Source organism: Trichosurus vulpecula, chromosome 5 (genome assembly GCF_011100635.1).
Source record: "Trichosurus vulpecula isolate mTriVul1 chromosome 5, mTriVul1.pri, whole genome shotgun sequence".
Taxonomy (NCBI): domain Eukaryota; kingdom Metazoa; phylum Chordata; class Mammalia; order Diprotodontia; family Phalangeridae; genus Trichosurus; species Trichosurus vulpecula.
This window is the reverse complement of record NC_050577.1, coordinates 24,563,046-24,575,634: the sequence shown is the minus strand read 5'-3', so window position 1 is coordinate 24,575,634 and position 12,589 is coordinate 24,563,046. Positions and strand designations below refer to the sequence as shown.

The 12,589-nt window shown below is 40.1% G+C and overlaps 1 protein-coding gene across 1 annotated transcript in view; it reads right to left on the bottom strand.

The window, feature by feature from the left end:
* GADL1 (glutamate decarboxylase like 1) overlaps positions 1 to 8,382 on the bottom strand; it is a 169,135-nt gene extending 160,753 nt beyond the window's left edge. The window contains exons 1-2 of the mRNA XM_036760996.1: positions 8,215 to 8,382; positions 4,811 to 4,937 (exon numbers count right to left, since the gene is read on the bottom strand). Coding sequence (XP_036616891.1) covers positions 4,811 to 4,937; positions 8,215 to 8,367 — 280 coding nt within the window. The 5' untranslated portion in view covers positions 8,368 to 8,382. The remainder of the gene's footprint in view (positions 1 to 4,810; positions 4,938 to 8,214) is intronic.
* Between the last annotated feature and the right edge of the window lie 4,207 nt (positions 8,383 to 12,589).

Here is a 12,589-nt window from a genome sequence, read left to right as displayed (position 1 = left end):
TCGATTTGAACTCAGGTCCTCCTGACTCTAGGGCACCTAGCTGCCCCTAGACCATGTAAGCAGGGGTCTGTTGACCACATCAGGAATATGTGTCTAGTACTAGGTGCCACATTAGTGGAAGAACATTGAACACCTAGAGATGATCTAGAGGCTGTCCATGACAGTGAAGGGACTTCAAAGCATATCACATGAGCAACATTGGAAGAACCGAATGAGAGGCCATCTAGTTCAGCCTCTTCATTTTAAGTAGGATGAAACTGAAGCTTAGTAAGATGAAGTGGCCTCCTTGTAGGAAGGTGCTTACATCAGACTGTGAACTCCTTGAGGGCAGGGACTCTCCTGTCTTTCTCTGTATCCCTAGCACTTAGTATGGTGCTTGGCACCTAGTAGCTGATTAATAAGTGTTTGTTGGCTGATTGGTTGATATTAGACTGGAAAAAAGAGAGAATATAAGCTTTTAAGGGCAGAAACTTTCACTTATGTCTTTGTATCCTCAGGCCCCATATAGTAGGCCAAGGCCAGGTAACAGGGTAAGTCAATAAGCATTTATTTAGTGCCTACTGTGTACCAGATACTCAGTTAAGCATTTAACAAACATTTGCTGATTGATTTAGGGGAGAAAAATGTAAACCCCCTCAGTAGAATCAACCAACAAAGCATTTATTAATCACTTATTATGTATTAGGTACTATGCTTGGGGATATAAGGGCAAAGAAATGGACAGGGAAGGAATTTCTCTCCTTATGCCTTGGTATCCTGGGGCCTAGCAAAGTGCTCCACATGTAGAGGCTGCTTAATAAAGTTTGTTGAATTGGATTGAATTGAGCTGAATAAGTAAGGAGATTCTTGTGAAAGGGAGAATACCTTGACTCTGCATCATCCTAGAAAGGAAGGATTAGGCCCAGGAGCAAGGATGTCAAGTTAAAGGGGGCAGGGGCAGGGAGAAGTTATGGCTCCATGAAATAGGATAAAGTGTTACAAAAATGACCTGAGCTGCTCCTTGCTTCTCCTAACATGGAGGCAGTCAAGCCGACATTCATTGACTGCTTGGGGAGGAGAGTCATGTGTCCAACAGGGCCTTGAACTCAACAGCCTCAAAGATCCCAACTCTGGCACTGCTTTGGTTCTCTAAGGCAACCCCCCCACTGTAACAACCCCATTGATTTTCACACAGCATCACAGATTTAGGACTGGAATGGACCTCAGAGGCCACATCGGCCAACTCTCTCATGTTACAAAGGATGAGAGTGAAGCCCAGAGAGGTCAAGTGACTTGTCCAAATTCACACACTTAGATAATGGCAAAGTCAAGATTTGAACCCAAGTCCTCTGATTTCAAATCCAGTATTCTTTCCCCTACCCTCCATTGCCCCTTGTAATAAGCATTACTGAGGTCCTTGGCTTTACCTCTTGGGAAAGAATATCCATACCCGTAACTCACAGGACATTTGATTTCATGTGTAATCATGGAATGTCACAGAACAAACCAACATCTCCCCATTTCTAAATGGGGCAATGCCATTGGGAATCTACGGGGAACCGTGTTCATGAGTAGCCTCCTATTACAATGAATGTTGTCTCCATTAGACTTTCTTCCTTGAAACCAGCCCATCCCCCCACATAAATAACTAAGAGAGAAAATAACTATAAAAACAGGACATGAAAACTTCTTCCTCTAATCCACCAATGGAATCTGGGCATGGCTAGGAGCCATGATTGCAAAAAGAATTTTTAGAGTTCTCCATGTTAATTTATGAGTGATTTCCATAGCAACAGCATGGAACAAGTCCAGTAAACTAAGAATCCCTGACATTAAATGTCATTCCACCCCTTCTGACATAGACCATAATAATAAGATATGTATCTCTGCTCCCGAAATGCTAACGGGGCTTTTGATAAATACACCAGCCTTTCCCAAGGGGATACAATCCAATTATTTTTAGCTGTAATTTGATTAGATTCTTTCCACTAAATTTAATTCAGTGTCAGAATTCACGTGGCATCAAGCTAGGTTGGTCCTAAGCAATGGATTAACTTTTTACTGCATTTAAAAATCTGTATCTTTCATTTTAACTGATTTTTTTCTCCTTTTGAAATTTAGGCACGGGGTACTTTGTGTGTCAGCAGTCAATTAAGAAAAAATACTCTATCACATTGCCATGGGTGCTTACTTAATCCATATAAGCTTAGAAGGTCAATAAATTAATCATCAAACATTTAGCAAGTATCTGCTAAGTGCCAGACACTGTGCTAGGTGCTAATGACACAAGTACAAAGAATAAAACAATTCTTGCTTACATTCTAATTGGGGAGACATTCAAATGAATATATATGTAGATATATATATATATATATATATACATATACATATACAAACACATACACACATATATATGAATATATGTGTGTGTGTATATATATATATATATATATATATATATATATAGTAAAATGAGTAAATACAAATACATACAAAGTAAATAAATACAAGGTGGTTTGGGGAAGGAGGCTAGCAGCTGTGAGGGAAGGAATCAGGAAAGGCTTTGTACCATAGATGGTGCTTAAGCTGTGTCTCAAAGACAAAGTCCCTCAAAGTGGGATTCCATGAAGTGAAGGGAAGGAGGAAGTACATTCTGGGCATGCATAGAGATTGGTAATGGAGGGACATGTTTGAAGAATAGAGAGAAGACCAATTTGGCCAGATTGCAGAGTACAGGAGGAGGAATAATGTCCAATGAGATTGGAAAGATAGTTTGGGGCCAGGTTGTAAAGAGCTTCAACAGCCAAACAGGGGATTTATAGTTTATTCTTATTCTAGGGAATAAAACAAGTTGCTTAACTTTGTTTGTGTCACTTTCCTTATCTGTAAAATGAGCTGGAGAAGGAAATGACAAACTATTCCAGGATCTTTGCTAAGAAAACCCCAGATGGGGTCACAAAGAGTTGGACTTGGTGGAGCAACAACAAGGCTGGTGAATACTAGGGAAGCGTTTGAATTTATTGGATAGAACAGTAATTTGGTCAGAGCTGCATTTGAGGAAACTCACTTTCAATGCTGTGTGTAGGATGGACTGGAGTGGGGAGAGACTTAGGGACATAAACCAGTTGGAAAGCAATTATAATAATCCAAGGGAGAGATGATGAGGACTTGAACTAAAGTGGAGAGTATGTGACAATAGAAAGGAGGGCTTGGATTTGAGACATATTATAGAGATAGAAATGGTATGATCCGGCAACAAATTGGATATGTGAGGTGAAGGAGCATGAAGAGTTAAGCGTAATGCCAAGCCCATGAACCTGGGAAACTGAAAGAATTATGCTGTCTTGTATAGAAATTGCAAAGTACGTAAGAGGAGAAGGTAGAATTCGGTTTTGGACACATTAAATTTAAGATGTTGCTAAGACATCCAGTTCAAAATATCCAATAGGAATTAGTGACCTGGTAATAAAGCTCAGGGGAGAGAACAAGGCTCAATATATGGATTTGGGAGTCATCTGCATGGAGATAACAGTTAAATGCACAGGAGCTGTTGGAGTCACTAAGAGAGTGAATATAGAGGGAGAATAGAAGAGGGAAGAGGACAGAATGTGGAGGAATATCTACTGCTAAGGGGAATGATATGGATGATGAGCTATCAAAAGAGAATGAAAAGGAAGAACATTCATGAAAATATAGAGAAGAGAGAGTATCCAATAGGTGAGGAGTGGTCAGCAGAATATGCTCCTAGATTTCAAGCTGGAAGGAAATTAGTTCTCATCAAGTTTAACCCCTTCATCTTATCAATAAGGAACTTGAGACTCAGAACAGGTAAGTGACATGCCCAAGGTCACACAGGTGGCAGAGAAGAAGTTTGAACTCAAGGTGTCTAACTACAAAACCAAAACCAATGCTGCTTAACATTAGACTATATGTAAAAGTCATCTACTGCGCCCCAGGCCATCACCAGTAGTTTTGACTTCTGTCTTGCCACTGGACTTCAATGACACTGGAAGAGAGAGTGAGGCTGATGACTTTGTGTAACTCTGCATCACTTAAATTCTATTCGTTCGCAAATCAAGACATCACCCACAATGTCATTGATCCTGTTTGAAAATGAAGAAGGAACAACAATGCTTCTCAGTTTCCATGTGTTACCATCTATGAGCTAGAATACAATGGGTGTTTCTACTTCTTCCAACTTGCTAAAGGTCTTTGTGTTCCTGCTGGATCTTATTTTTTAAAAATTTAGACATGAGATGTCAATCAAAGGTCAAAGAACTTGTAAGGATACTTTAATGGAGCAGTCTCTTACTAGCATTCATAAGGACTTCGGAGAGCCATCATGTAGAATTTTTAGTTCCTTGTAAAATTCACATGACCAACATAGGAACCCAAATTACATGGCAGATTTAAGCTGCTTACTTCTGAATGCAGGATTGGAACAAGGAGGGAAAAGCTGTCATGGTAAATACTTTTTTAATGGGCACATTAGAAAGAGCAGGGCACTGTAAAACTACAGTCCATTTCTACCCATGGTCAGCCAATCAGCTCTTTTGCTGTCAACTTGGGTTTTTTTGCTTCACAGCAGATTTCTGCAAAAATCAATTGGTTTGGTCACAGAGTCAACTTTGTTCAATCATCAGAAGAAATGCCAACAACCTAAACTACGTGACACCCCTAAAAACAACAGATCCATTGTTTGTTTTCATTTCAATCTTTTCCATCCCATAAACCTAGTTATAATCTGCTTTTCTAACAGAAAACCCATTTCTAAGAGAACACATTGCCTTGTCGCTGAGCTAGAGGTCATGAGACAAATTAAGAGCCTTACTGGTTTTGACGCTGTATCGGATGACATCCTGGCAAAGTTTCAAGAGTCTCTGATGTGGTTCCCCAGTGTCCCTCATCTCCAGATCAAGCAGTTGCTTCAGCTGCTCCGGAGGCTGCCATTCGCAAACCTGGAGATGGAAGGGGGTGTGGGGATGCATGCTATAAATACTGCATGAGGTCAAGAGGAAGCAGAGGAAATCAAACAGTGACATGGAAATCACATCCATCCAGGCAGAGGGGAATCAGAAATGACTGAAAAAAGGTGTTACAGTTCACCAGCAGCCGGCTCGCTCGGCAGGGCCTGAGAAATATTAGACTTGCCTCTGCTTCTGGGACATTTTAACAACCTTCAGGCAACCACAAGTGCTGAATCTTTTAGGGGTCCCCCATTTGACTGCCTAATGATAGATACATCCTATATGGCTAGACAAAGAAGGAAAATCTAAGCTCCCTACCCAAATAGCTTTCAATCCAACAGGAAAAGAGCAGAGAGGAGGAGGGGATAAATTGTGAGCTGCTGACACTCAGCCCCTTGCTGTTCCTCAAACTCAGAATGCTATCTCCCACCTTTGGACATTCAAGAACACCATCTTTCAGGAGAAGAACGTATTCCCTCCTCAACCTAACCTTTAAGAATTGATCTCTTTACTGTGAATGGTTTGGCTATTCTCAGCAATACAATGATGCAAGACAATCCCAAAGGACTGATGATGAAGCATGCTATCCGCCTCCAGAGAAAGAACTGATATTGACTGAATACAGACAGAAGCGTGCTATGTTTCACTTTCTTTCTTTCTTTTTTCTTTCATTTGAGTCTTCTTGTAAAAAATGACTAATATGGAAATGTTTAACATAATTGCACATGTATAACCTATAACTGATTACTTACTGTCTCAGGGAGGAGGGAGAGAAGGGAAGGAAGGAAGGATAGAATTTGGAATTTAAACTTTAAATAAAAATGTTTAAAAAATTTAAAGGAATTCATCTCTTCTTTTAAGGCTCAGGTCATGTACCACTGTTAATTAAGCCTTTCCTGATCCTGTTTCTCCTCTCAACAATACAGGAAAGTAGGGCTCTTGTTCAGGGATTGGATGTAGATAAAAAGGGCCGATAAAAATATATTTGCCTGGAGTTTTACAAATCTAAAGAAAAGGGATTTACACTAAAGAGGAAGGAGGACAGAGAAAGATACCTAAATATCTAAATGGCACTCACCAACTGGGTACCACAGAAGGTAGCAACAATGGCAGAAGAAAAACAGTTGTATACGTGCCAAGAAACTGAGACGAGACAAAATACAAAAAAGGGGGGTGAGGGGAAAACCAGCAAGCAACAAAGCAAATCAGTCCAGATGTCTGCACACAAACGCACAAGATGTGGGTAATGGAAAAGTGGACGAGAAAAAACAAGGAAGAAAATTTTACCTTGCTCAGAACTGGTGAAAAGGAACATGTGGCCGGAAAATAGCAATGAATGTGTAATCTTTTTTTTTAAAGGAACAGAATAGGTAAAAATGGGTTTGGAGTAGTACCATCTATAGCCATCTGAAGAAATCAAGAACCAGACGTAGGATGTTTGGGTAAAGATCAATGGAGGCCACCGTGATATTGTCATTGGCGTGTGCTGTAGACAATCTAGACAGAGTGGAAATAGACTACCATTTTGGGAAAGAGATCACAAGCCTGGCGAGGGGGAAGAAGAGAAGTAAAGATAGATTAAACATCTACCATGTGCCAGGCACTGTGCTAAGCACTTTATAAATATTGTCTCATTTGCCTGGCATGGGGGCAAGATGGGGGAATCTCAATTATGCAGACATATGTTGGAGATCATCTCCACATCAAGAAGAGCAACTAACGATTTCTTGATTTGTCTTAATGATAATTTCATCCTTCAAAAAATGAAGGAACCAAGAGAGGCAAATTGGATTCTGAGTATGACTCCTATCAACAAGGAAGAGTCATTTGCTTGAAATAAATGATGGGAACCTTAGGGAGAAGTGACCATCGCATCTTAGAATTTGTAATCAAGAGGGAAAGGAAATGTCTGTTGTGAACTCTTGACTTGGGGAAAGTAGAATTCAAAGCATTCAGTAAAAGGATAGGTAGAATTTTACAAACTAAAATTCTGCAGAGAAAGTAATCTCAGGAATAATAGGAAGCTCTGAAGAATGAAATTCTGAAAAGATATAAAGAGAAACAGGACCAATTAAAGGAAGAAGTTAGAGTTATCTAAAGAGGCTGGTGTGGAAGCACAAGGAACTCTTGAATAACTTAGATTTTTTAAAAAGACATGTACAGAGGTTGAAAGGAAGGGAAAGTAATGGTGGATAAGTACAAAATGGAACACAATGTTGGGAGTCCTCAAGTTAATATTGAGGGGAAATTGGTAAGAACAGCTAAGGACAATGGGAAGGATTTTGTTAGCTATGCTAGGGAAAAGAGATGATCGTGGAGAGGCTAAGAGCCATATTTAGGGTATATGGGATGGTAACAAACTGCAGAGAAAAGGTAGAGTTGCTAATATCTTGTTTTGTTTCTATTTTCTCTGCCAAATAGAATGAACTTTGGTCAGCAAAGGTTTCAACAAAAAAGGGGGGTTAATAGGTTGATAGCTAAAATCAATAGGGAGACAGGAAGGGAGCACCTAGGTGCCCTGGATGAGTTCTAGTCATGTGGGAGACAGTCTTTTTGTGCTCTAACACTTTTAAGCAATGATTTGAATGAAGATATAAATAGCATACCTAACAAATTTTCAAATGACCTAGAGATAAGAGAAATAGCTAATATGCTAAAGACTCAAGAGCCAAAAAGAATTCCACACACTTGAACATGTGAGACAATTATAACAAGATTACATTTACTCCTATTAAATTTCAAGTCTTAATAAACTTGGGTTCAAAAAAATCAACTTCACTAAGACGAGATAGGGGAGGTCTCGCTAGAGAGTAGTTCATTAGAAAAAGATCTTGGGGTTTTAGTGGATTGCAAGCTCAATTACAGTTAACCATGTGACATGGTTGCCAAGAAAACAATAATGAAATGTTAGGCTGTTTTATGATTTGCAGAAAAAGGAAGGGGGGGGGGGTAAGCCTGCTCCCCCCTAGTCCGAACACATCTGGAGTATTTCATTTTCTTCTGGGTACTACCTGTGATGGAGGGTATAAACAAAAGCAACCAGGACTAGGAAGGACCTCAAGATCATGTTGCGTGTGGGTCATTTCAAAATACATATTTTATATCTTTTTGAAATGATGCAGATTTCAAAAATAAAAAGCTAAAGGGTTAAAGAAAGGAGGTTTCCAAGGGGCACTTAGTATTTTTTAAAGGGGTAGTAGGCCAAATAAGTTTGGGAACCTCTAGACTCGATGACCTCTGAGCATCTTCCAGCTCTGGGATTAGTTACCTTCTCTGTGACATCAGGAGCTTTCAGGATCACTTCTTCCATGATTAACCGACAGGCCTCTTCCACAAATTTTTCTCCTGCTTTTGGATCTGTTGTGGGACCGTTAAGTATGACGCCATCTACTAAGACGACATTCCTCTTGTTTGGGGCCATTTCCTGCTGTTTAAGATCACCTGTTTAAAAAAAAAAAGCAAAAAGGGAGAAGAAAAAATACTTCCTATTTAAGGGGCATTTTCTTATGTTGCACCACCATTCATAATGAACATTTTTAGGGAAATTTTACTATGTTTTCCTACTCTTCCCTCTTCTTCCCACCGTCAGTGTATAACCTCATGCCTGCTGATGGGCGAAGTTCTATAAAAATAAAACACAAGCATTCGCTATGCTATTAAAGAAAAGGCTTAACATGCAAATATCCCTGGGAAACAGAACCAAGATATAAATGACTAGCATCACCCCTTTCCTGAGGGCATCAATGGAGGAAAGGGCACTGGCTACCTGAGAGTTCTCTGGGAGTAATGCCAGGGAGAGGAGAAAAAATGGCTTTGGGAAAGGGAAATGGAGAGAAAAGAGAAATTTCATCCACTGGTAAATTTGGCCTACAACTACCCCTGCTTCTGCACCTCAGAGATCACCTCCGACACAGAAATGGTGAGCCATTTCTATAAAATACAGTGTCCCCAATTCAGCTGATGGGAAATGCAACTAAGCAGCAGTCTGCTTAGGAAATTGAATGCTGGATTCGGAATCAGGAGGACCTGAGAGCAATTCTGGCCTTGGGCATTTCTCTGCTATCTGACTCTGGGCTGGCCATTGAATCTCTGAACCTCAGTTTCCTCATCTGTACAAAGGGGATCTTAGCAGCAGCTACGAGGATTATTGTGAGGATCACATGATACAATATTTGTTAAGCACTTTACAAACTTTTAAGCATTCTGTAAATATTAGCTATGATGCTTTCTTTTCATCTCCGCTGCACAAATCTAATTGTCAGCTGACTTGTATGTTCTATCCCATCCCTCCTGCCTGTTTCAGAGCCATAATCAAATTCTTTGCTACTAGAGAAGGTGTGTATTCTATTTCCCAAAGGCCACACTACTATCCTTGTAAATTTGCAAAGCAAAATATCTCTCAGTGGCCCAAAATATCACTCCCTATAAATATGGTCTCCTCCAACTAGAACGTAAGCTTCTTAAGGGTAAAGACTTTCCAATTTTGTATTTGTGTCTCCAGCATTCAGCATAGTACCTGGCATTTAATAAATGGTTTTATTTTGTTTTATTTTTTTCCATTCATTCTTGTCATATCTTTGCTAAAAATTTCCAGTGTTTTCCCATTATCAACAAAGTTCAGAATCTTTGTTGTGTTTGTCCTTCGTTCTTGAACGGAAATGATGGCATGACTCACCCTTGACTTTGATTTGAGTGAGAGAGGGCTGTGCAAGGTCACCAGCCTCACTTTTTCCTCCAGAGCCATCTGGGTCCAGTGGCCTGATATTCACCAGAACGACTAGAGATGGCCCAGGATGCATTGGGAGACCCTGGCCCTTTTGGGCTCAGGTCTTTTCAGGTTCTCACTTTTGAGTCAGATAACTTCTCTTTAACAAGTTAATCAAGGGATGGCCTCTTTAATCAAAACTCAAAAAAAAAATCAAACTGGGAGGGTCAGACCCTCAGGGTTCTTGGCCAAAAGAGAAACAGTTACTATTTGGTATTTATATTCACTGTGTGCTAGGAGGGCAGGGACCTATTGTCCAATCCATGAGCTCCAGAGCGAATTGGGTTTAGGGCTTGGTTTTTGAGAAAGAAATCTAGCCAATAAAGCTGAAGGTAAAGAGGCAGCCTTCAGCCATCACAATGGAGCACAGAGACGGGGCAGAGGCAGAGGCAGAAGCTACACAGGTTGTGTTTGTCCTTTGTTCTCAAAGAGGACCATGACAATTCACTCTGGAAAGGCTGAGTACTACCTTGGCATTCAAGGCTCTCCGGGTCTTGGCTCCAGCCTACCTTTCTACCCACATGTCACATTATGACCCATGACACATCAAATTGGACCACTCCCTGATCATGCCCCATCTTTTCTCATCACCACATTTTCACTTGATCCATGCCTCAGGCCCAAGACCCCACTTGCTGAAATCCAACTTATCCTTCAAGGCTCAGCTCAAATATCACCTACTCCATCAAGGCTTTCCAGATCTTGTCAAGGGCTTTGTACCCACCTAAGGTACTTATCTTGTTCCTGCTTTGTATTTCAATTTTATGAGTAGATTAAAATGTTATTTCCTTTGCTAGATTGTAAATTCCTTACAGTTAAAGAATATGTATGTTGATAAGAATTTGTTAAATTTAATCAAACTGCTAAAGTGAATTTTCTATTGCAAAATAATGCCTTTTTCCGAGATCCATATAACTGTGGTGCACGTTCTAAATGACCTACATTGTTCCCTTAAGGTCAGGGACTGTTTTCATCTCCTTGTAGATCTCCAGCATTCAACTATGCCTGACATATAGTTGGTGCTTAATAACTGCTTGTTGACAGTTGTTCCAATGTACCAGAGTCTAATTTGGATTTTGCCCACAAATAAAAGAATCTGAGAACAGATATTTAAATTCTTATTGCAGTAAGAAGAATGACATTTCCTCCAAGGAATATCTTTCCTGATTATACTCTCTTATTTCATTTTGTTCAGACAGGCCAGAGAATCAGAATTAGAAAGGGGACCTTGAGAGTTCATCTGATAATAGCAATGCCTGCAGGTAGGAGGATATCTCAAGTGAAACCAGCCAAGAGTTGTTGATTCCCTCCTTGAATTTACTGAACCACATGCATACATACATATTTATCTAGAACATATGTACACACAGCATCGTTATAGCATGTGACAACCATGCTGTCAGGCTGACATATGGTGGTTCTGAATAGATGGTAGTCACACAAGACCATGACATATAAGGAACCACATTTGAAGGTCACCTCAATGGAACTAGAGGGAATGGGCAGGCTGTTGCATATCAGCAACCAAGAACGACACAGACCATGTGCCAAGAAGGATGTCATCAGAGAGATGGATATTAGAAAAGAAGGTAGATTTGTCACATTGTGAAGAGAGAGGGAGAATAATCTATGAATCAGACATATGCTGCATGGGACCCTCAAAATGTCAAGAGGTCTATGAGAATACCTCAGCATGTTGGATGGACCTTCTACGGGAGCATGTAACTAAGTGGTATGCAGGACTGTTAAAGTAGAGTGAGAACCCACACCAAGGAGAACTCAGCTCTAAGTGGAAATGTGCAACCCATATATACATAGCTGTTTGTCTATTTTGACTTGACAATCTTCTAAATGTCGAGTGACAGCTGCAGCCTCTCATCTATTGTGTGTGCCCATCTTCCAAAGAATTGGGGAAGCTCAGTACATCTCCCTGCCCCTTATACACATGCATGCGTGTGTGCGCACACACACATACACACACAGAGGCCTTCAAAGACACATATATACTTGCCTTCTTCTCCATGGACATATTCAATCAAGTAATGTTTTTTAAGAGAACGCTACTTTTCCTTTTCATAAATCATTCTTGAGCCAGAGATCAATAACAGAGAACAGAACGTCAGGACTCTTTCCACCTGACGTGGCGAGCAGACATTTAAAATGAGCCTTCATATTCTAGGCACAGTCTCCGTGCTCCAGACTCACTCTCATTTTCCTGTGGAAAGGCTGGAGGTGGAGGGTGGGGAGGTGAGGTTGGAAGCAACCTTGTTTTTAACCATTTCAAACCTGTCCTTTAAGCCCAGCCAGAAAACAACAGGGGCGTGGGTAAAAGGTGAGAGGAAAGGGGAGAAATGAGTAAAGACCAGACAATTTTACACAAATGGCTCCTGTTTTAAAGCAGTTTAATGTGAGAATATCATCAATGGTGTCATCTAAATAGGAGATTAAGGATTACTGAATAGAGAGGAAATAGCCTTCAACAAAAATGATTCTGCCATTTAATTTGAAGATTAAATTGATATTTACCTAACAGGCTTTAAGTCGGTCTTATTCTTTTTCATGACCTAGTTCTTCTTTATAACCACATACATTAATTTCATTTTGTAAAGCTAAGCACCCGCCATCTAAGAAAATCATTTCCAATGCCTGGCATATTGTAAGTGCTTGATAAATATTTGTGGAATGGAATAGAATAGAAAAAGATCAGAATGGAGCAGATGACAGGAGAGAATAGAACAGACCAGAAGAGAAGAGAAAAGATGTATTGATTGATTCTTTAGGGAAAACATCTAAATCTATTTTTAAAGTATTTCAAATATTTCCATTTTTCCATTAATAATATTAACATTTATGAGGCACCAGTGATCTAGAAACCATG